The sequence below is a fragment of the Mastigoproctus giganteus genome, chromosome 9 (assembly GCF_048544385.1).
Source record: "Mastigoproctus giganteus isolate SK-2022 chromosome 9, ASM4854438v1, whole genome shotgun sequence".
NCBI classification, from domain to species: Eukaryota; Metazoa; Arthropoda; class Arachnida; order Uropygi; family Thelyphonidae; genus Mastigoproctus; species Mastigoproctus giganteus.
In genome coordinates, this window is record NC_143583.1 from 111,793,338 (window position 1) to 111,818,413 (window position 25,076).

General features: G+C 37.8%; 1 protein-coding gene across 1 annotated transcript in view; it reads left to right on the forward strand.

Moving 5' to 3' along the window:
* The window catches only part of LOC150080645 (protein FAN-like), a 411,353-nt gene that overhangs the window by 67,861 nt on the left and 318,416 nt on the right, over positions 1-25,076 (forward strand). Inside the window, exons 6-7 of the mRNA XM_090380769.1 lie at positions 548-616; positions 9,149-9,193. Of these exons, the coding sequence (XP_090236895.1) occupies positions 548-616; positions 9,149-9,193 (114 nt within the window). The remainder of the gene's footprint in view (positions 1-547; positions 617-9,148; positions 9,194-25,076) is intronic.

Genomic DNA, 25,076 nt, shown 5'->3' on the forward strand with positions numbered 1-25,076 from the left:
AAAAAATAATAAATAAATAAATGTTTGTGGGGAGAAATTATGACTGTCTCATCCTGTTGTAAGTCTCAGAACTACATATTTACTAAGTTTTCTATGTAAGGAGAAAAAAAAAAAACATGAACCAAAAGAACCAAACATTGAATAACTTATTCCATGTGTGATAGACAAAGATGAAATGTTTTTTTATTCAGTTGAACCTTGGAAATTTTTTTCTGTTTAATGAAGAAGAATTTCTGAATGATTTTCTCATTCTTCATTCTGTACCTAGCTTTAAACTAAGTGTAACAGAATTTTAATTTATAAAGATAAACTGATGTTAATGTAGGGAAAGAGAACATCTTTATCAACAGTAATCAAATGAAATTTTCCTGAATGGGATCTGTATTTTATTTATTTTTTCTGTATTTATTAAATTTTATAAAAATTTATTATATAAGGTTTTCTGCAGTATGTTGAGTTTAATAAAATTTCTTTTATATCAGTTAATTATTAAAATTTTTAGTTTATTCTGGTTAGAGATTGAGTAATACTGTTGCAATGTTTTTAGGAGGCCAAATCTTACCTCTTCACTTTAAATTATGGGATTGCAGATGACTGTCTTTCTCAGATCTGTCAAGTAAGTACAGTATGTGTAAAAAGAATCAATTTCTTATTTATCTGCATCTTATCTTCAACCTACTGTGAGCATTTATTTATGTCACTTAATGTTATATATTTTATCTTTCAGCACATCTTGATAAAAATCCTTTTCTGTATAGTCTTCTTACACAAAGTCAGATCAAAAAGTTCCAGGCTTAAACTTGTTAAAAATATCTGAACATAAATTTCCATACCCAATATCTTAGATTTTAAACATGCACAGGCCAAAGCATGCTATTTTTACGATCAGAGCCAAAAGGAATTGTGAATCCATTTTACATCCACTATTACCCAGTTTATGAACACTAAAGCTGTCTGGACAAAATCCAGAAAATGAAGAGAAAATATACATCACACCCTTAATTGGTCCTGAAACATAATGGATGCATTATTGTAGACCAAAGTGCAATAACCAATGCTCTTGGGGAGACTTTTCTGCCATCTCTTCAACATCATCTTGCACCCCAGAGTTCCTGGTCCTGAAAAAAAAAAAAAAAAAAAAAAAGAAGCAGCCGCCAGCTCAACTTCAAATCTAAAGATTCTCATCCTTATAATGGACCCTTTACCACAGAAGACAAAACCAGCTCCATCTCTTACCAAGGCAAGTGCCACTGGACCAGAGCCGACCGGGCTAGCCGGGTGGGTAAAGTGCCTGCCTAGCAACCCAAAGGTCGCGGGTTCGAATCCCGCCTCGGGCTTGGATCAAAGTACTGCAAAAACCTTGGGTGGTGCATTATGGCCACGGAAGCCGATGCACCAACAACTACCAAAAAAAAAAAAAAAAAAAAAAAACTGGACCAGATCTCATCCATTATAAAATGATCAAATATCTCTCAGCAAAATCCATTGACCAACTGCTCTTTCTGAATAATAGAATCTCTCTCTAGAAGAGCAGTTTCCAGATTCCTGGCATAAGGTAATCATGCTTGCCTTTCCTAAGCCAGGAAAAGATCCAAAAGTCCCAACAAATTACTATCCTATCACCCTGACTAGCTGTCTGTTCAAAATCCTGGAAAGAATGGTCAGTGCCCATCTTATATGATATTTGGAGACAAATGGCTTCCTCTCCAGAGTGCAGTGCCACTTACGAAGGCACAGGTCCACTCTGGACCATTTAATTAGATTGGAAATATCAATCTGGGATGCTTTCCTAAAATGAGAACATCTGGTGTCTGTATTCTTTGATATGGAAAAAGTATATGATACAACTTAGAGATATTGTTTTATTATACAGTCTCTGTCTTAGAGGGCACCTCCCCATTTTTATTAAAAATTTTTTTAGCGAACAAGTTTGTGTAGGATCCAAGTTTGTGTAGGATCCGCACTCTCTTATCCCTTTTACCAAGTTCAGTTTTTAAGTGTTACATTTTTTTGCCATCCAATTGAATTCCATTAAAGAACAACTTCCTCTTACTGTAAACTTTGCTCTCTATGTTGACGATTTTAGCATATTTTCTCAATCATGCAACATGAGGTAATCAAGAGACAACTGCAACGTGCCACTGACCTTAATTCGTGGGCATTGAATAATGGCTTCATGTTCTCATTGCAAAAGACCATTTGTGTAATTTTGTTGCAAGCATAATCTTCACCCTGAACCTAGACTTGGACAAAATGCTATTCCAATAGTACCCAAGACTAGATTTTTGGAGGGAGCTTGTATTTGATAGAAAGTTGACCTTTCTAGAACTTATCCATCAACTACATGCAAAGTGCAAAAGAGGCATGAACATCCTGTGTGCATTCTCTTCTAATTCTTGACATGCCAATTGATGCTCTTTATTGCACCTCTGTCGTGCACTTATGCGATGTTAGTTAGATTACAGGTCACTGGTATACACATCTCCTAGACTCAGTGTACTCCGATGGCTGGATCCCATCCACCACCAGTCAATTTGTATTGCCACTGAAGCATTTCAAACATCTCGTATCCAGTGCCTCTATGTCAAAGCAAATGAGCCATTTTTATAGGAAACAAATGTCTCTACATTATGCTTTCAAACTGAAATCCCTATCAGACCACCCACACAAACACCTGTTTTTGAGCTACAATGGATAAATGACATTGTAAATGACTATAACACCTGTCTGACTGCCAATTGTCCCTTTGGTATTTGTGTCCAAGAGCTGCTCAGAGAGCTTATTATCATTGTAGACAATGTTGCCCAGTCACCAAGGAAACTACTTCTGCCCTTTCATGCTCAAAGAACGTTGTGCAACTTATCTTTTAAGAAGTGGAGGAACCAACAACAATTCTATTCTGCCCACCGAGCCAAATACTGTGACTTTTTGCCTGTCTTCACTGATGGCTCAAGGTTAGAGTCAGCTGTCAGGTCTGCCACCATCTTCCCAGATAACACTATATCTGAAAGATCCCCGACGAATGCAGCAGTATACTCAGCAGAGTTGTATGCTATAAAATTAGCCTTGGGCCACATTAATGCCCTCAATTACCAATGGTGTATACAGACTCTTTAAGTATACTACAGACTTAAACAGGGATGAGATATAATCTTCATCCATTCCTGACAATCATCCAGCAGATGTTACATTCTCTTTCTGAATTTTCATTCAGCATCCATTTCTTCTGGATCTCAAGCCACATTGGGATCAAGGATAATGAACTGGCCTATTCTGCAACCAACCACAACCAGAGAACAACTTGTAGCCTGTTAGTCCCCTATACAGATTACAGGCATGTAATATGTAACAGATTGCTCTCCCAGCAGCAACAATCTTGGCATGAGCAGATCACAAATAAGCTGTATCAGATAAAACCTGTAATCAAACACTGACAGTCTAGTCTGTGCAGGGACTGCAGAAAGGAAGTTGTTCTTGCTTGAACCTGCATAGTACACAGTCATCTTATACATTCATTCCTGCTGAGGGCAAACTATTCCCCTATGTGTGACACCTTTTTAAATGTGTGACATATTTTATCCAGGTGTCCACATTATAGACATGAATATGTTTTATATTTTACTGCGTTTAGTTATCTGACCGAGCCTTATACACTCAGGTTTTATCCAACAATGACCATGTGTCAGGCCATTTTTACTTATTTAAAATTATTAAATGTTTTTACTCTTATTTTAAATTTACCTTTTATACTTTTTACATTGTATATTTTATTGTTACCTAGTGACCTAATTCATTAGGTCACTGAAATCTTAACTGTTATATAACCTGGTTTTGGTGCATTAGAATTAGTAGAGGCATATGATGCAAGAAAGCAAGCTTATATAGCATCTGTCAAAAAAAAAACCCTTCCCATTTCATCCATCCATTAAATCCAAATGTTTGTCTCTTTCTGCCTTGAATTTATTTAAGCTGTCAACTTCCATTACAGATGGAAGTTGTTCCAGCAATCAACCGCTTGCAGCTAAAGCCAAGTTTCCGCACATCAATTCTACATCAGTCCCTGAGAGAGGACATACATTTAAACTAAGGAAACTTTAGTTTAAATGTATGTCCTCTCTCAGGCAACTAATCTGGACAAGAGGAAGAATCCCATCACCATTGAGCTTGCTCAAACCATTCAAGGCCTCAGATCACATCTCAGGTGCCTAGCCTCCAGACACCTCAGATCACACCGCAGGTGCCTAGTCTCCAGACACTGCAATTTGCAGAACTTAAGTCATTCCTTGTAAGAGCAACCCTTTGCTTCACCAATCTTGTTGCCCCTCTCTGCACTAGTTCAAGCAGCTCTATATCCTTCCTAAAATGAGGCCTCCAGACCTATATACAGTAATCAAGGTGTGGCCTGACCATTGCCTTATACAAGGGGATAATCACCTTATCCCTGCTAGAAAAATTCCTGTATATCACTGACAAGACACCATAAGCTACTCTTGCAGTCTGTCTGCACTGCTCAAAAACCTTCATATCTGATTGCACAATTACCCCCAGGTTTTTTTCATTCTCTACCACCCTGAGTGTAGAACCACACAGTTGATATGTTACTCTGGGGTTACTGCTGCTACCCATATGCAGTACTTTACATTTGTCAATGTTAAACTTCAGTTGCCACCTCTCAGCCCATCTGCTCAACTTTTCTATATCCTGTTGCAATAGCATATTGTCATTAGTGTCATTAACAACCCTACCAACCTTCGTATCGTCTGCAAACTTGGACATTAAGCCTGATATACCTTCTTCAATATCATTGATAAATACAGAAAACAATAATGGGCCCAACACTGACCCCTGAGGGACACCACTAATAACATTAGTCCATGAAGAACAGTGTCCATTGATGACCACTCTCTGTCTTCTCATACTCAAAAATCCCTTTATCCATAGCAGAAACTTGCACTTAATGCCATATTGCTCCAACTTGTACAGTAGTTTTCCATATGCAACAGTATCAAAAGCTTTCCTGATATCCAAGTATATGATATCAAAATTATTTTTTGCATCCAGTTCCTTTGTGACCCCTTTTAGTATCCAATCAAATTGGTCAGACAAGACTTCCCCTTAACAAACCCATGCTGTGTCTGAACTATAACTGGAATCGTCTAGATGATCATGTTGATACCAATAACAATCATATAATTGATTTAAAAATGAAGTTGAATGAATAAATGAGGAAGAAGAAATATTGGTTCTGTTAGTTTGAAATTGAACAGTAAAATGATGTTGACTGGTTGCAGAATGTTTGGACTGCTTTGAAGAGAGAGAGAGAGCGGAAATTATAGAAGCCAATGCAGAAGAATAGAGTCCGTAGAAATATCTGTAGAAAAGGCATACAGCAGAAACAATGTCTATGATACAGATAGTGGAGAGACTCTGTTAGAGATGAGTCATTAATTAACCAAACTACCCTCCTTTGAATGTAATCTAGAAGCCTGAGAGAATGCTGACATCATCGAATGAACTGTATTTTAAATTTATTGCAATTTAATTAACTACAGTCAGCATGGTCTACTTTCTATATAGCTACCATAATCAAGCAGTCAAGCACTGTTGTACAGAACCGAGTACAGTAATTCAAGCCTGCTTAACTAAATATGGTAATGTTTTTGTATTCTCTTTATCTCGTGAACTCCTCTTACTTTATGTAGTCATTCCAGAGTATAAACAGAAAAACTTTGGCTCTTTTTGTATATACCTTATATTAAGTCAATGGCTCTGTCATCAAATTTTCCAAGTGCTTTTTCAGTCACTTCTAATAGAGATAGAAGGCTGAAATTTTGTACATATTCCTAATTCGCATGACAATGCATTCTTTCAAAATTTGAGCTAAATCTATCAAGCGGTACACCGTGCAGCCATTGCATGTCATATATTGGCTACCTGGATTTATACCTGACCCGGATTTCGTACCTTTTCCCCACTTCTTATATGATTAGAAGGCCGTAATTTTGTAAACAATCTCTTTTGACATAAGAATACTTTATTTATAAAAAAATGTATGAAAATTTCTATTCATAAAAAATAAAAATTGAAAAAATAAGAAAATAAAAAATAATATAAAAAACAGTTTTTCAAAAATATACCTTAATTCTGTTAAAATATAAGATGTGGCCTTTACCGTTTTTTTTTAAATGAGGTATTTTATGTTACAGGGGTAAAGGCCACACCTTATATTTTATCGGAATTAAGGTATATTTTGGAAAAACTTGTTTTTTATATTATCTTTTATTATTTATTGCTGAGCATAGTTAATTAAATTGCGTTATATGTACATACATATCAATTTCAGTTGCACAAGTTTTCAGCCTCTGCATTCTGACACTCAACCTCTGCTGCATTTCCATATTATTATTCTAGGATTCAGTACACATTAGAATATAGTCTTGGTATGCGTACCGTACAATCTGAAGAACCTTTTGATACTCACTACACACAGCAGCAAAGCGGAAAAGGTAATTATGGTAGGGAGAAGAAAGAGTTAACAGCATTTATAACCCAATAGGACATGTGTTGATTAAACATATTAGATTCATATCTGTTCTCTAAGGCCCCTGGTGAAATGAACTAATTGAATTTCATGGTATTTACATATACTCTGAATTGGCTTTACATTAGCAGCAACCCCTTCTATAGAAATGGACTGCTCTGTGACATTGGTGGAGGCTCAGAATTATAATGGCTGATATAACATGTGGCGATTACCTTTTAAATGTCTGTAAGGAAAGGATGGGTTGGTGTCGAGATCTTTCCAACTTCAAATGTGAAATGATTGTAGGGGCAAGATGTGGGTACCAGTATCTTAAAAGCAGCTAACATGGGTAAGGTGTAAGGTATATTGATGTCATGCGGCACCAGGGGTTTTCCCCCATCTCTGCGTTGCTTTCATTGTGGATGTACCAGTTTGCTGGGAATGCCAGAGGTTTAAAAGTGTGTGGGTATTGTACATGTGTAATGTCGTGTACCATTGTTCATCTGGTCATTTAGCCGCTGGAGCCCAACGTTGCCCCACCTTCGCCCCGTGGAGGCAGACCAGGAACCCAGTAGACTTAGTTACTCTGGCAGGTCCTGCCGCTTAGTTTCCTGAGATTTCGACAGTTAGGACCTAAAAAAAAATCATAATATGTATATGTATATACACATGTATATACTCATTTCGCTTGTCTGAATACTATATTGTATGCCCGTACACACCACTGGGGGGGTTTGATACGTAGATGGATAGGCTGAGACTGGACGAAGATTATTTTGAGTGTTGTTAAATTTAGTGTGTGTGTGTGTGTGTGTGTGTTGCTTTCGTGTTGTATATAGATAGAGTAGGAGGGGAGACAGAAGACTAGGGGGTAAAGATAAAGTATGGGAGCGATAGAGGAGGTGCCCCCAGTAGGTCAGTGAGGCATGTCCATGCCTCACCAGAGAGGAAGGGGGGGTAGATTCTGATCCCCCAGCGAGGCTTGATGGCAGCGAAGCTGCATGGTTCAGATCCATGTGGCCCTTTTGCAGATTCAGGGTTCAGTCAGTCACAGAGTTGTAGACCATGTCCTTTTATTCTCGTTGGAGGTATGGAATTTGTTGTAGGAATAGTAGCTTGTCCCATTTTATATTGTCGTTATGTTGCTTGTTCCATTCTTAGTTGCCTTTTGTTACTTGTTCCTCCTCTACTATTTTGGCCTGCAGGTCTTTCTCCATTCGTCACTCTATTTAGTTTACAGTTGTGTTGTTATTTGCTTGTTGGGCCAGTGTGGCTCTGTGTCTGTTAAACAGTTTCTATGCAAATTCAGTGAATGCCATATATGGTTCTTTATTGTCCAGGATGAATTGCTCCTGGTCCTTGGGTGAATGTTGTAGTCTTGTCACCAGCTGGAAGTGGATGTCGTCGTATTGGTGGCAGTCAAACATTAGATGCGACCAGGTTTCTGGATCACCACAAGTACAATTTGGATTTTTAGTTATTCCCAGAGTTGTTAGTTTGGCATTTAAGGCACCATGTCCTGTGAGTAGGCATCACAAACAGACCAGGTGCATACCAGGTTGGTAATTTAGGTTGGAATCTTACATTTGGAAAGAACTTCTTTGTTATCTGACCTTTGATGGAACATGGGTAAGTGCTTCCATTCTGTGATGTTACAATTCTTCCATGGCTGGCTGAATAGGGTTCAAACAACCAGACAAAGGTCACATGTGGGTCAGCTACATGTGGTCAACACCTGTGGTGAGCATCGTGTGTCATGTCTCATTACACAGCAGTGATACAGCACAGTGGCCCATCTTACTGCTCAGTACAAAATAGGAATAGTAACACCAATATCCACATGAACTGTGCACCAGACATTAGGACTGTGTCAGTCAATGGCCATCCCAGGTATCCATGCTCACTGTGAAACACAAGAAACTGCACTTTGCATGGGCACCTTGTCACGAACACTGAACCACCAACATGTGGAAATCTGTTTACCGTGAGGCCATGGCACCTGGATGCACTGTTGGTGTTCCACTGGCTGGAGGCAGTGGTGTTATGGTTTGTGGATTGTTTCCATCGCACACCTTGGGTCCTCTACCATTAATCAACTGCTCAATGAGAACACCCACCTTTCTATTGTTGGCAGCCAAGTACATCTCTTCATGGTGACAGAGTATCCAGACAACTCCTGCATCTTCAATGCTACTGTCCACCTAATAATATGCACACACTACTGGACACATTGTGCAATTCATGGGGAGCATAGTACAGGACACCCTGCAACACCTTGTGGATTCCATGCCAATACATGTACTGGCTGTATTACAGACAAAAGGTGGCCCCATGAGGTATTAAGTAGGTGTTGCTAATGCAAAGCCAGCTCAGCGTATTTCATAATTCCATTATATTTCTTTATTCCTGAGTGCTTTAGTGTGATAATATGTCAACAAGGATATTCTGTAATTATTTCATTCATAGATAATTAAGCAAGTTATAAAGTAAATTTATTTTTGTTAAAATGTGAAAAATTCAAAATTATCCATATGATCCCAATTTTTTATTTTATTAGTGATGATGAGAATATATATTAATAACCTTCACTGCATTTTTATTTATTTAAATTTATTTTATTCAAAGCTTCAGAGGGCATCAACTTTACCTGGAGCAGAACAAGCTGCAATGGTAAGTTTTGTAAGCAGATATATAATGAAAGTTTGAGATTTCATTTTTCAAAAATGTAATTTTTTATGCAATAGAATTTCATAAATGCAGCAACATAGAACATAACTTTGCCAGGTTTTTGAAATTAAATACTGTAAGGCTCCTCTGGTAGCAAAGTGCACCTCTAAGATTTTCAGAACATATACTGATATCCTTTCAACAGAGGCATACTGCAATTACCTAGCCACAGTTGAGAATTATATGCGAAGTGATTTCCTGCATGACGTAAACCATTCTGAGCTCTTAAGTTTAATTTAATAAAAAAAAAAAAACTTATTTTCACAATTATATGGTGTATAGTTTGAAATAAGCATAGATGCATCATAGAATTCAATTGGCATTTGAAAATGCATTTCTTTAGGACACTGATAGAATTTCACTATATTGTGGATAAATACTAAGTGAAATGTTCAAAGTAATGTCTAGATTTTTGCTGTTCAATTTATTATTATTATTTTTTTAATTTGTGCATGTGTGTATAAAGTTTTCAGAAAGTGTAAAATTTTTGAATGCTGGATTTCTGAAGTTTTATTGTACTTGTATTTTTAATAATTACATCTGATATAAAATAGTAGTAGTAGTGGCATGTGATGCAAGAAAGCAAGTGTATTGCTTATGTAGCATCAGCCAAAAAAAAATCACACCATTCCCTCCAAATGCCTGTCCAGTTCCTCCTTAAATTTATTCAACCTATCAACTTCCACAACAACAGATGGAAGTTTGTTCCAGCAATTAACCACCCGCTGGAGTCCATTTGGAGTCCATTCCTATTTTCAACCTCTTCCCTTTTATTAATACTTCACTTACTTTTTCAATGTACTCCAAATACAGAGGCAAATCCTCCCTGAATTGGCAATATATATTTCCTATATCACTATTAAATTCTACACACACTTTGTGTAAGAAATACAATTCATCCATTTGCATCACTAACTCCTTATTACAAATAACAGCAGCCTGCCAACCATCACCATATTGGGCAATCCTATCAATCAGTTTGTAACCTTTAACAACACCATGTGGTTCCTGCAGGAGGAGGGTGTCACCTCCAATTTCTTCCATTTTCTTACCTGGTTGTATTGTCACATTACAAGATCTCTGACCACTCACCTGCACTACCTTAAGCTTACTTATTTCATTTTCTTGTCTACCCATAGTCTACTCTTTTTATATTGTTCATAAAATCTTTTGTATTCTACACAGCCTCTACTTCTAATTGAATGGCTGAAATCTTTTCCTTTTCTCTTACATTTTATACATATAGGATTGTCATTTTTCTTATTACAATCTTTGAAAACGTGATCTTCTCTGCAGTGGCCACATGTGATTTTCTCTTTACACTGGTGAGCTGCATGACCATATGCTGGACATTAAAAACATTTTGGAACAATAATTATATCCTTCACCATATCCCATATAGGAAAACCACTGACAGTAAATTCTTCCTCTCCTCACTAATGGCGCCTCCATAGCCAGGTGGGCAGGAGCAGCAGTGCAAATTTCCGCACATCTATTCTACATCTGTCTTTTCTTAATTTGAATTTATGTCCCCTTAGGTTCGTAATCTGAACAAGTGTAAGGATCCCATCAGAATTCAGCGTGCTCAACCCATTCAAAGCCTTATACACCTCAATCAGATCACCATGCAGGTGCCTAGTCTCCAGCCACTGCAATTTGCAGAACTTAAGCCTCTCTTGGGAAGAGGATCCCTTCATTCCCCTCACAATCTTGTTGCCTTCTCTGTACACGCTCGAGCAAATCGACATCCTTCCTAAAATGAGGCCTCCAGACCTACTGCAGTACTCAAGGCGTGGCCTGACCAATTGCCTTATACAGAGGGACAATCACCTCCTTTTCCCTGCTAGCAAAATTCCTATATATTATTGACAAAAACCCCATGACCTGCCCTGGCAGCCTGTCTGCATTGCTCAGAAAACTTCATATTTCATATCTGACTGCACAATTACTCCCAGGTCTTTTTCATTTTCTACCACCTTAAGTGTTGTACCACACAGTTGGTACTTTTCTCTCGGGTTACTTCTACCCATATGCAGTACTTTGCATTTGTCAAGGTTAAACTTCAGTTGTCACTTCTTAGCCCATCTGCCCAAATTATCTAAATCCTGTTGCAGTGGCAGGATTTAGATAATTTGGGCAGATGAGCTATTACTGCCATTACTGTCATTAACAGCCCTTCCAACCTTTGTATCATCTGCAAACTTCAACACTAAGCCTTCATCAATATCATTGATAAATATACAAAACAACAGTGGACCCAACACCGAACCCTGTGGGACTCCACTAATAACATTAGTTCACGAAGAGCAGCACCCATTGATTACCACCCTCTGTCTTCTCCCACTTAACCATCCTTTTCTCCATTGTAGCAACTTACCCTTAATACCATTCTGCTCCAATTTGTACAATAGTCTTCCATGCGCAACAGTGTAAAAAGCTTTCCTGAAATCCAAATATATGATATCAAAATTATTTTTTGCATCCAGTTCCTTTGTAACCACATCATAATAACCAATCAAATTTGTCAACAAGACTTTCCTTTAACAAACCCATGCTGTGTCTGAATTATTGCTGCAGTCTTGTCTAGATGATCCTGCAATGCATTTGTAACCAATGATTCCATTATTTTACCCAGAACAGAAGTTAAACTAACTGGTCTGTAATTACTCGTGTCACCCTTCGATCCCCCTTTGTGAATTGGGGATACATTTGCACATCTCCAGTCCGTGTGAACCTCCCCTGAGACCAAGGATGCTCTCATAATTATGGCTAAGGGTTTGCTTAGTTGCTTTGCCATCTCTTTTAATATAACTGGATAGATCCCATCCACCCCAGGCACTTTTCTTATGTTTAACTTCAACAATTTCTCATCCACTTTGCTCTCAGTTATTACAAAATCATTAAGTACCCTGCTACAATTTGATAACCTTCTGCCATTTTCAAACCTTAATAATTCCTCATGTGTGAAATGTAGATGCTAAATACTCATTCAGTTTGTTTGCTATCTGAGCAGGATCATCAACAGTCGAAACATCGATGTCAAGTGGACCAATCGGATTCATTCCCTTCCTTTTAGAGTTTATATAAGTAAAGAAATCCTTGCTGTTTTTCTTAGCATCTTTTGCCAAGGCTTTCTCGTAATCTGCCTTCGCCTGCCTAACCTCCTTTGTGACCTGATTACAGTCTAGCTTATATCTGCCATAGGCTTCTGAGTCGCTTGATAATTTATATGCACCCCGTGCATTTTTCTTCTCTGTTACGAGAGTCTTATTCGTTCATTTGATAACCATTTAGGCCTAAACCTTGAACAATATTTCTTAATAGGTATGAAACTTTTAGTAGCATCCACAATTAATTCCTTGAATGCTTCCCACTTAGAATTTACTGTTGGTAACTTCGTCAGTTGATCCCACTGTACAAAATTTAAAAACTGTCTCAGACCATTGTACTTTCTTTATCTATTTATAGATAAATAAAGCAAGAAATTTTATGTCAGATGTAATTCTATGAATGCTATTCATAGGATTTATCATATTCATATACAGTTGGACCTCTCTTTAACGAACTTCCATATAACGAATTTTTCTATAGCGAACCTTTTTTGATTTCCCCTTGGTCATTACATTGAAAATAGTTTCCGTATAACGAAGAAAATTTCCATATAATAAACTGATTTTGAGAGATCTGGGTACGCATTGTTCGTACCTCTGGCTTTTAGGCAATAAAGCTGATGCTGTAGAAAGCATGAATTAAGAGCTAAAGTGATTAATTTCATGAATTAAGTGCTAAAACATTCTACAATTTAGTGATGTCCGTAAAACCCTGCAGAGGGAAACTGGCCAACCATCGTGAGATAGAAAAAGATGGAAGGTTTTGGGAGAGGTCTTTGCCCATGCTAAGAAGAAATAAAACCTATGCAACTGCCACTACTGTACCGAGAAGTCACACTGGTCAACTGCTATCTGTGTCCACAGTCATTGGCAAAGATTAAGGCATATTTCCGATGTGGATGTTGGCTCTGGTCAACTTGTTTTATACTGTAAGCATTCTATTAAAAAATTAGGGGAGAGTGATTTTCCTTTATCTCAGAAATTCATCTGTTGTTTCACAGAAATGAATCATCCACACTTTCATTAAATTTCACCTTTTTCTGTTTACATGGTAGGTACAAGTGGTCCCTAAATCAGTTGTGTTTTAGCTGCTGTGCAAGTAACCTTACAATGTCTAAGAGGAAATCCTTGAATGTAGTGTGAAAAAGTGACGTGCTTAATAGTGTAGATCAGGACATTAAAAAAAAATATATATATATTGCTTTAAAATTTAGTATTCCTGCCAGTAGTGTGTTAACCATTCTGAAAAACTGTGTTTCAATTTTCAAACTGTTTGAGGAAACAGGACCCAGTCAAAAGTGTGCAAAATTATACCTGTGTGAAGATGCGGACGAAGCAGCTTTTAAGTGGATGAAGTTGATTCAAGACCAATATGTGCCGATATCTGGGCCATTAATAAAAGAAAAGGCTATGGAGTATGCATCTTTTCTGGGGCATAAAAACATTCCAAGCCAGTTCTGGTTGGCTGGACAAATTTAAAGAGTGTCATGGCTTACTCGAAAAAGTTATTTCTGATCAAAGTGGAGTTGCAATCGAAGAAGGCTATACCCATTGGAAAGAAACAGTTTTGAAAAAAATTATGGAAGATTAAGAGCCCAAAGACATATTCAACTTTGATGAAACAGGTCTATTTTTTAAATGTTTGCCAAACAAGACACTGAAATTTAAAGGTGATAAATGTGTAGGTGGTAAAAATAGTAAGGAGAGAATTACAGTCTTGGTTGATATAAACATGGCTGGTAATGAAAAACTGAAGCTTTTGGTAATAGGAAAAAGTAAAAAACCTTGATGTTTCAAAGGAGTAAAGTCATTAGAGTTGGACTACAACAAAAAATCTAGGATGAAAAGTGAAATTTTTGAAGTTGGATTTTAAATTTCGATAGAAAAGTGACAAAAGAAAACAGAAAAATCATGTCGGTTGTCGACAACTGCGCTGCCCACCTTCACTCAGTAATGTCAAAACTTACAAGTGTGAAGCTTATTTTCTTCCCTCCGAATACCACGTCTAAATTGCAGCCAATGGGCCAAGGATTTGAAAATGCACTACCGAAGGTGCATACTGAAAAAAAATTGTACTGAGAATAGAAACCAACCAACCTATAGATTCTGTTATAGATTTGCAGATGAGCATATCAAAGTTGGCAGAAGTGTGGAGTCAAGGTGTGATGGAAACAATGATTAAGAATTGTTTTGCAAAAGCAGCATTGTTTTGTTAAACGCCAATTAACAGCGATAAGAGGGATGAACTACTACAAGATATTGAGCAATCTTGAGAAGGATTCCAAGCGAGGTTTGATCAGTGAAGAAATAGCTCTTGACGAATTTTTAGTTGACAATTATGCCATAGTAGCTGAATATCCGGGTGACTCCAACATTTTGAAGCGTATTTAAAGAACTAGTGATAATATCGATGATGAATCGGATGAAAATGAGGGCAATGTTAAACCTACCAAACATCAAATGTTGGCAGCATTTGAAACTTTGCGTTGAGGCCTTCAGTGGGAAGAAAATGTAACCGAAAATATATTTGAGTGTTTAAACAAATGCAAACATTTTTATGAACGATGTACAGCAAAATCCAGTGTACAACAAAAAATAACTAAATATTTTACAATGTAATTCTTAAAAGTGTACTAATATATTGTGCACGTCGTGTAAGTAGTCATTTCTTGTTATGTATAATTAATAAATTAATTGTTTGAAAATGTTAGAATATTTATTCATTCCCACTTATTTCTGATTTATTCCCCATCTTTTACTACTTTTCTAAATGTTGAATTACAGTAATTTTCGTTGTTGAAAAGGTCATATTTCTTTATAACGAAATTTCTTTTTAACAAATTTTTTTCAAGGGAACAATCGATTTCTTATATAGAGGTCTGACTTTTTTTCTTTTTTTTTTTACCAGTTGTATTGCATTAATTCATTAAAATCAGTATACCTTTTAAATGTGCCAAATATTTAAAAATTACAAAGTCAGTTGTCTTGTGTATAATCCTAGATCCATTTCCTTCCTCCCGCTTATTAGGACTTCTTGCTGTTTCCATAATTTATTTTTGCAATGTGGAACCGTTAATCTTATCTATCAACAGAAAGATTCTTTGTGCTCTGGGTACCAAATGATTCTTCTCTTTGATTTCTGCTCTAAGTGTATTTTAGTTTTTCCTTTCAGTTTAGATGGTAACTACTCCTGCTTTCCTAATGGCAATGCTGAACCTGGGTGAAAAGACACCACTCGGGACTAAAAGGAGTCTAAATTGGATTAGCTTAACCATACAGTAATGGAGCAGGTTACTCTAATGTAGCATTCAATGAAATATAAAAATATTCAATGACACATGCAGTGCAGAATTGGAATTAGAGTACAATGTGTACAAAAAGGAAGGGACAGGAAGGGAGGAGGGGTTATGCTATTAGTTAAGAAACACATAAAATCTAAGGAAGTGCATACAATTAATGTTGGTGGACAGTGCAATGTAATAGTGCAACATAAGCACTGGGAAAGGAAAAATGAGAGTAGGTGTGTGTTATAGGCCTAATGAATCTGATAAGTATAATGAGCAATTGTGCAGAGAAATAGTGTGAGCCAGTAAATCAGAGTGTCTTATTAGCATTAGCATTAGTAGAGGCATATGATGCAAGAAAGCAAGCTTATTCAGCATCAGCCAAAAAAAAAAAAAAAAAAAAAAAAACCCCTCTCCCATTTCACCCCTCCGTTCGTTCGAAATACCTGTCCAGTTGAGCTTTAAATTTGTTTAGGCTATCAACTTCAACAACAAGTGATGGAAGTCGGTTCCACCAACCAACCACCCGCTGGCCAAAGGCAAATTTCCGCACATCTATCCGACATCCGTCCTTCCTCAATTTGAATTTATGCCCTCTGAGGTGATTATTCTGAGAAAGATGAAGAATCCCATTGGCATTGAGCATGCTCAAACCATTCAAAGCCTTATACACCTCTATCAGATCACCTCGCCGGTGCCTAGTCTCCAGACTCTGTAATTTGCAAAACTTAAGCCTTTCTTCGTAAGAGCAACCCTTTGTTCCATTTACTAATCTTGTTGCCCTTCTCTGTACCGGTTCCAGCAGCTCTACATCCTTCTTGAAATGAGACCTCCACACCTGTATACAGTACTCAAGATGTGGCCTAACCATTGCCTTATACAAGGGAATAATCACCTCCTTATCCCTGCTAGAAAAATTCCTGTATATCATTGACAAGACACCATGAGCTACTCTTGCAGCTCGTCTGCACTGCTCAGAGAACTTCATATCTGCCTGCACAATTACCCCCAGGTCCTTTTCATTCTCCACCACTGTCAGTGTAGTACCGCAGAGCTGATACATTGCTCTGGGGTTACTGTTACCCATATGTAGTACTTTACATTTGTCAATGTTAAACTTCATTTGCCACCTCTCAGCCCATCTGTTCAACCTTTCCAGATCCTGCTGCAGCAGCGTAGCGTCAGTAGTGTCCTTAACGACCCTGCCAACCTTTGTATCATCTGCAAACTTAGACATTAAACTTGATATCCCATCATCAATATCATTCATAAACACCGAAAACAACAATGGACCCAACACTGAACCTTGAGGAACTCCACTAATAACATTAGTCCACGTTGAGCAGTGTCCATTGATTACCACTCTCTGTCTTCTGCCTCAACCATCCCCTTATCCATAGCAGCAATTTGCCTCCAATGCCACACTGCTCCAATTTGTGCAGCAGTCTTCCATGTGCAACAGTATCAAAAGCCTTTCTAAGATCCAAATATATAATATCAAAGTTATTCCCTGCATCCAGTTCTTTTGTGACTACATCATAGTATCCAATCAAATTGGTCAGGCAAGACCTGCCCTTAACAAAACCATGCTGCGTCTGAGCTATAACTGAATTCTTGTCTAGATGATCCTGCAGTGCTTCTTTAACCAGTGCCTCCATTAATTTACCTGGAACAGAAGTTAAACTAACAGGTCTATAATTACTTGTGTCAGCCTTTGATCCTCCTTTGTGAATTGGGGTTACATTTGCACATCTCCAGTCTATGGGTACCTCCCCTGAGTCCAAAGAAGCTCTCATAATTATGGCTAGGAAGTATGCAAACTTCCTTTGCTGCCTCCTTTAATATAACTGGATAGATCCCATCCACCCCAGGTGCCTTTTTTATGTTTATCCTCAACAATCTCTCCTCCATTTTCCTCTCAGTTATTACAAAATCATCCAGCTCACTGCCAATGTTTACTTTACCTACATCATTCTCCTTCCTGAATAACTCCTCATGCGTGAATGTAGATGCAAAATACTCGTTTAGATTGTTAGCCACCTGAGCAGGATCCTCAACTGTTGAACCATCAATATCCAGTGGACCAATCTGATTCATCCCTTTCCTTCTCGAGTTCAAGTATGTAAAGAACTCCTTTCTGTTTTTCTTTGCATCCTTTGCCAAGGATTTTTCGTAGTCTGCCTTTGCCTGCCTAATCTCCTTTGTGACTTGGTTACAGACCAACTTATATCTATCATAGGCTTCCATGTCACCCATTAATTTGTATGTATCCCATGCATTTTTCTTCTCTGCCACATGTCTCATTAGTCCATCTGACAACCATTTAGGCCTAAACCTTGAACAATATTTCTTAGTTGGTATGTAAAGCCTGGTAGCCACCAAGATTAGTTCCTTGAATGCTTCCCATTTTGAGTTTGCTGTTGGTAACATCATCAGTTGGTCCCACTGTATAGAATTTAAATACTGTCTCAGTCCATCATAGTCGCCTTTACGAAAACAAAAACCCTTCCCTTTACCTCTGATAGTAGTTACCTCCTTGAGTAAATCCCACTTCAACACACTGTGATCACTGCCACCTAGTGGTTCATTTATCTGCAGGTTCTTAATGCATGAAGAATCACTACTGATAATCAGATCAAGAGTATTGCTCCCTCTTGTTGCCTCACGAACATGCTGATGTAGAAAACAATCATCCAATAAATCCACAAAAGCCTTGCTAGTGTGCGAGTGACCAACCCACAAATTCCAGTCAATATCTGGGAAATTAAAATCCCCCATTATAAGACTCTCTGATTTACTGGCCCACTCTATTTCCCTGTACAATATATTATTATACTCATCAGAGTCATTAGGCCTATAGCACACTCCTACTCTCAATTTTGATTTCCCTATGCTTATGTCACACCAAACTGACTCGACACTGCCCTGTCCATCGATGTCAACTGGCTTCACTTCCTTTGACTTTATGTGTTTCTTAATTAATAGCATAACCCCTCCTCCCCTCCCCTCCTGTCCTGTCTATCCTTTCTATATACATTGTATTCCCCAAATTCCAGTTCCGCATTACTTATATCTGTGTGACACCACGTCTCTGATATCCCAACAATATCTGCCTTTGATGTTTTGAGCAATACCTCAAATTCATCAAATTTATTTACCAAACTCCTAGCATTGGTGTACACGCAGGTATACATGCACCTGTTTCTATTCTTAGCTACCCTAACACAACCCATGTGTTTACTTGTAACGCAATGACTACCAGCAGTCTCTGAAATATCCTGCATCTTGTTTTTCAGACTTCTGCTCATTTGAATAGAAGCAGTGCAAGAATCACTTCCACCTCTGCCAGTGGCTACTGTTAATCTATTAGTCCTTGTATCCCCCCCCAACTAGCAGTTTTCCGACCCACCTAACACTGCCTCGACAGCATCAGCAAAAATTCTTGCACCCTTTCTATTTAAGTGTATCCCATCCCTGTAGAAGCAATCTCTCCTGTTAACAAGTACAGTCCAGGCTGAAAAAAATTCTACCCCTTGAGCCTTGCACAATCCCTCCAGGGCCGAATTGATCGACAAGGCTCTCATCATATACTCCCTCCTATCGTGCCTGGGCAGAATTGCAGACACTTTCAAGTTCAACCCTAATTCACGGCTTTTTTTCAACAGTGACCTGTACTTGCTAAGTAATTCCGCCGGTCTCCTACTCTTAATATCATTAGTGCCAACGTGTACAACTATATCACCTTTTGTGCCCTTAAAAGATGATATCCGCTCTACAACGTCATCAACCTTTGCCCCTGGCAGACATACCCTGGTCCTATTCCACCTATCCTTTTTACAAAGCATGTTCCCCGTTTCCCTGACAATAGAGTCACCAACAACTACTAGTTCCTGTGGGACCAGCGCATTCTGCCTAGGGGGCTGCCCCTGTATTGCCTGATGACCAAGTGCAAGCTCTGGCGTTGATGTGGGCAGCTGAGAGCTTGATGGGCCCCCCAATTTATTTCCTTCGAGGGCATCCACCCTGTCCTTCAAGGTCTCATAAAGGCCCATAACAACGCTGAGTTGTCGCCTGATTTCCTTGCACTCCTTACATCGTGCACACACAAAGACATCCCCCTTGGCAGTATCATGTCCCGTACCCGACTGCTCCGCAAACATCAAGCAAACAGTGCATTTTAATAGACTGTGATTCAGAGGGCAACTGCCCCCCCCAGTTCTCCCCTGAACCACAGCACTCCCATTAGCTTGAGCCTTTTGCTTTGCTGCTCTGGTCAGAGTCATGATTCCAATTTAATTCAATAAAATTTAAAACAAAAATTAAATCCTTAAGTTATATCCCAAAACAGTTATGTTATATATATATATATATTTTTTTTTTTTTTTTTCGGTATCTAGTGTTCCCTTTATACAACTTCCGTATCACGTGTACCACTATAGTTATGTATTAATTATTTGTTACGATTAAGTCGTTATATGTATTTATAGAGTTAAAAATACAATTTAATTGACAAAAAAGTTTATCAAGATTAATAGATTTACTGATTAATTGACAATATTATATTATGCAGTATACTGCACTAAGCTTATGCTATCGTGTAAAAATGGCGGGAATTTACGAACGGTATTTCTACGGACTCGTAAGTATTGATTAGCTTCGAAATCTCGCTATCTCAATTTAGAATAAACTAAGGATCCTGACTAGGTCTATAATCTACTTATAGAAGATAATTTGATATAACAATTGGTTAATAAATCGACTAAATTTGGTTAAAAGACCTCTCGTTCTGATGGGGGATGGGATATTAATTTCCCAGAGATTGACTGGAATTTGTAGGTTGGTCACTCACACACTAGCAAGGCTTTTGTGGATTTATTGGATGATTGTTTTCTAGAGCAGCATGCTTGGAAAGCAACTAGAGGGAGTAATACGTGATCTGATTATCAGTAGTGATTCTTCGTGCATTAAGAATCTGCAGATAAAGGAACCACTAGGTGGCAGTCATCACAGTGTGCTGACGTGGGATTTACTCAAAGAGGTAACTACCATCAGGGGTAAAGAGAAAGGTTTTTTCTTTCATAAAGGTGACTTTACGAAAGCAAAAATACTACGGTGGTCTGAGACAGTATTTAAATTCTATATGATGGGACCAACTGATGATGTTACCAACAGCAAATTCAAAATGGGAAGCATTCAAAGAAATAATTTTGGAAGCTACTAGGCTTTTCATACCAACTAAGAAATATTGTTCAAGATTTAGGCCTAAATGGATGTCAGATGAACTATTAGACATGTGGCAGAGAAGAAAAATGCATTGGATACATAGAAATTAACAGGTGACACAGAGGCCTATGATAGATATAAGCTGGTCTCTAACCAAGTCACAAAGAAAGTTAGACAGGCAAAGGCAGATTACGAGAAATCTTTGGCAAAGGATGCAAAGAAACACAGCAAAGAGTTCTTTACTTATGTAAACTCTAGAAGGAAGGGGATAAATCAGATTGGTCCACTTCATATCGATGGTTCAACTGTTGATGATCCTGCTCAGATAGCTAACAAACTAAATGAATATTTTGCATCTACATTCACACATGAGGAGTATTCAGTGAGGTGTATGCCAGGCAGTAAACTCTGGCAGTAAACTAGATAATCTTGTAATAACTGAGAGTAAAGTGGAGGAGAAATTGTTGAAGATAAACATAAGAAAGGCACCTGGAGTGAATGGAATCTCTCCAGTTATATTAAAGGAGGCAGCAAAGGAAGTAAGCAATCCCTTAGCCATAATTATGAGAGCTTCCTTGGACTCAGGGGAGATAGCCATAGACTGGAGATGTGCAAATGTGATCCCAATTCACAAAGGAGGATCAAAGGTTGACACAAGTAATTATAGACCTGTGAGTTTAACTTCTGTTCCAGGGAAATTAATGGAGGCACTGGTTAAAGAAGCATTGCAGGATCATCTAGACAAGACTTCAGTTATAGCTTGGACACAGCATGGGTTTGTTAAGGGGAAGTCTTGTCTGACCGATTTGATTGGATGCTATGATGTTATCACAAAGGAACTGGATGCAAAGAATAATTTTGATATCATATATTTAGAACTTAGAAAAGCTTTTGATACCGTTGCACATAGAAGACTGCTGCACAAATTGGAGCAATGTGGCATTGGAGGCAAATTGCTCCTATGGATAAAGGGAATGGTTGAGTGGGAGAAGACAGAGAGTGGTAATCAATGGACATTGCTCTTCGTGGACTAATGTTATTAGTGGAGTCCCCAAGGGTTCGGTGTTGGGTCCATCGTTATTTTCTGTATTCATTAATGATATTGATACATCAGACTTAATGTCCAAGTTTGCAGACAATACAAAGGTCGGCAGGGTTGTTAATGACACTAATGACAGTACGCTGCTGCAACAGGATCTAGAAAAGTTGAGCAGATGGGCTTAGAGGTGGCAACTGAAGTTTAATATTGACAAATGTAAACTACTGCATATAGGAAGCAGTAACCCCAGAGTAACATGTCAACTGTGTGGTACTACACTGACAGTGGTAAAGAGCGAAAAGGACCTGGGGGTAATTGTGTAGGCAGATATGAAGTTTTCTGAGCAGTGCAGATGGTCTGCAAGAGTAGCTCATGGTGTCTTGTCAATGATGTACAGGAATTTTTCTAGCAGGGATAAGGAGGTGATTAACCCCTTGTATAAAGCAATGGTCAGGCCACACCTTGAGTACCGTATACAGGTCTGGAGGCCGGAACGAGTACGAGAAGGGCAACAAGATTAGTGAATGGAATAAAGGGGTGCTCTTACAAAGAAAGGCTTAAGTTTTGCAAATTACAGTGTCTGGAGACTGCACCTGCGAGGTGATCTGATTGAGGTGTATAAAGCCTTGAATGGTTTGAACATGCTCAAATGCTAATGGGATTCTTCCTCTTGCTCAGAATAATCACCTGAGAGGGCATAAATTCAAATTGAGGAAAGAAGACAGTTGTAGGATAGATGTGCATAAGTTTGCCTTTAGCCAGCGGGTGGTTGATTGCTGGAACAAACTTCCATCTGTCGTTGTAGAAGTTGATAGCTTAAACAGATTCAAGGCAGAACCGGACAAACATTTGGAGTGAGTGAAATGAGAAGGGGGTGAGTTTTTTTTTTTTTGGCTTGTGCTATATAAGCTTGCTTTCTTGCATCATGTGCCTGTGCTAATGCTAAAATACTAATTCTAATATGTCTCAAGGAAAGAGAATGAAAATGAGCTCCTCTCAAATTGTTGTACCTTCTTTCTTGATGATGCATTCATTAATGACACAACCTGGTGGAAAATTACCTCAATTTTTAGCTCAGAAGACTATAAAAGCTATACCCAGCTCACCAAAAGCAATCAAATGACTACAAAAATGTAATAAAAAAACTAAAACATAGGCAGAGAAGGTAAAAACAAAAACCTTTGCAAGATTATCAGTTAAGTTTAATTCACACAATATCCTGAATACATTAAAGAGTGTTGTAACAAGTGGGACCTGTTATCCATCTCAGGATCAAATTCAGCCCAGACTTTCAAGCTAGGACTGTTGAAATCCTTGTTAAAGAATAAATGTGGTTTGTTAAGAGAATAATAAACATAGTTATGGCAGTTAACAGTTCTATTTAGTTTTAGTATGGCTTCATCAGTCCACATAACATTGTTATGATATCTAGGTTTGTAACACTCATGGCACAAAAACCGATCAGCAAATTCCAATCTTCTGTGTGGGTTGACCTCACTCAAACATTTTAGCAACTTGGGATGATATATCTTGTATTTAATAGCATCACATACGAGATGATATATCTTGTATGTGATGCTATTTAAACTTTAGGTATTTTTATTTCCAGCCTTTGCTTTATTTAAGATTTTTATAGACTTCTTTTGCCATCTTGTCTTACGCGTACCAAATTAGCAGATGTAATTTAAGATACAAATTCTGCCAGGTTTTGGTAGATTGTGCACCATTCCCACTTCATCAGACTTCTTCACAATTTACTTTATGGTCTTTATTGCCAGTTGTTTATGTCCAAAAACGTCTTGAACTGGCATGCAAATTCTGCAGCATTTTGATATTTTGCATGCCACTTTACAATTTCAATCCTCTCCTTCATTGTAAGGCTCATGGTACTTTTACTGTTTTTAAATTATTCTGAAACAATAAAAAAGTTATAAATTATTTTTCAAATAATTTATACATATTTATATTAGTAGTTATTTAAAATAGTTTCCTTACTTATGGACCACCTGTATGCTAAATCCAGTAAGATGTTATACTGTCAGCAAAATGAACACTCTCAGGTGATGTGTGAGAAGGTCCTATTTGTAGGGAAAATCACCTTGCTTTTTCCAAGATGTGGGAAATGTAGATATAGGAAAAACAAATACCAAAGTACAAAGAAAGAAAATAGTATCCTATCAGAGGAAAGAAAATAGATACTTGCAACTAAGCCTTCACTGCTGTGCTTCAACAGTGAAAGCTTAGTTGCAAACCATTGCCATAAATATGGAGGTAGCAATACCTCCAAATGAAACTACAGATTTGAGTAAAGTACTCTATGAAAAAAATTGTTGGGATCTATTGTAGGATCTCAAAGATATGGTGTCACTCAGATATAAGGGATAGAGAACTTGAATATGGGGAGTACAACGTATACAGATAGTACAGTGTTTTGTGTCAAGCAATGAACCAAAGCAATTTTTGAAAGGTATTCCATTCAGAAGTAGGCAAGAATGTTCAAAGTCCCTCTGGCCCATTCAAAAGTCAAGAGCGAGCAGTAGTGTACAGAGCCACTGAGATTAGTCTTCCCCATGTTCAGTGATGCTTCTCGGTCCAAAAACAAAATCACCACTGTGAGCTCCAGAATATCAGTTCTCAGTCACTTTCAACTAGGAAACACAAATCAACAGTGGTAAAGCCAAGTTCAGTCTTAATCTTTAGATTAAAACTGAATGCTACAACAAAAATGTGCTCTCTCCAGAAGAAATAGTTGCCACCATAAAAAGGGCAGGATGTGCCCATGATGAAGAAATCTACCAGAAAGATACACTTTCATCTTCGCTTACACTCTCTTGTTATTCAGCTTCCAGAGCCATAGGCTCATCCGCATTTAATAACTCTTTTAATTTAAATTGTTTCTATACTTTTATCCTTGGCCGCACTCCTCCATCTGACAAGTCAGATTAGAGGAACATGTTACTTCCCTTGTCCTGTGGAGGTGGATCTCTACTATCTATAACTAAATTCAAAAAAATTAACTTCAAAAGCATTTATTAATGCCTTTTTCATTGTGGTTCTATGCATTTACAAATAACTCTAAAGAAACACTGTATAATAAAACACTAAATAAAAGTGCAGTATAAATAAAATCAACTTTTTTCTTTTATTTAATTCCAATTTAAATTCAATAT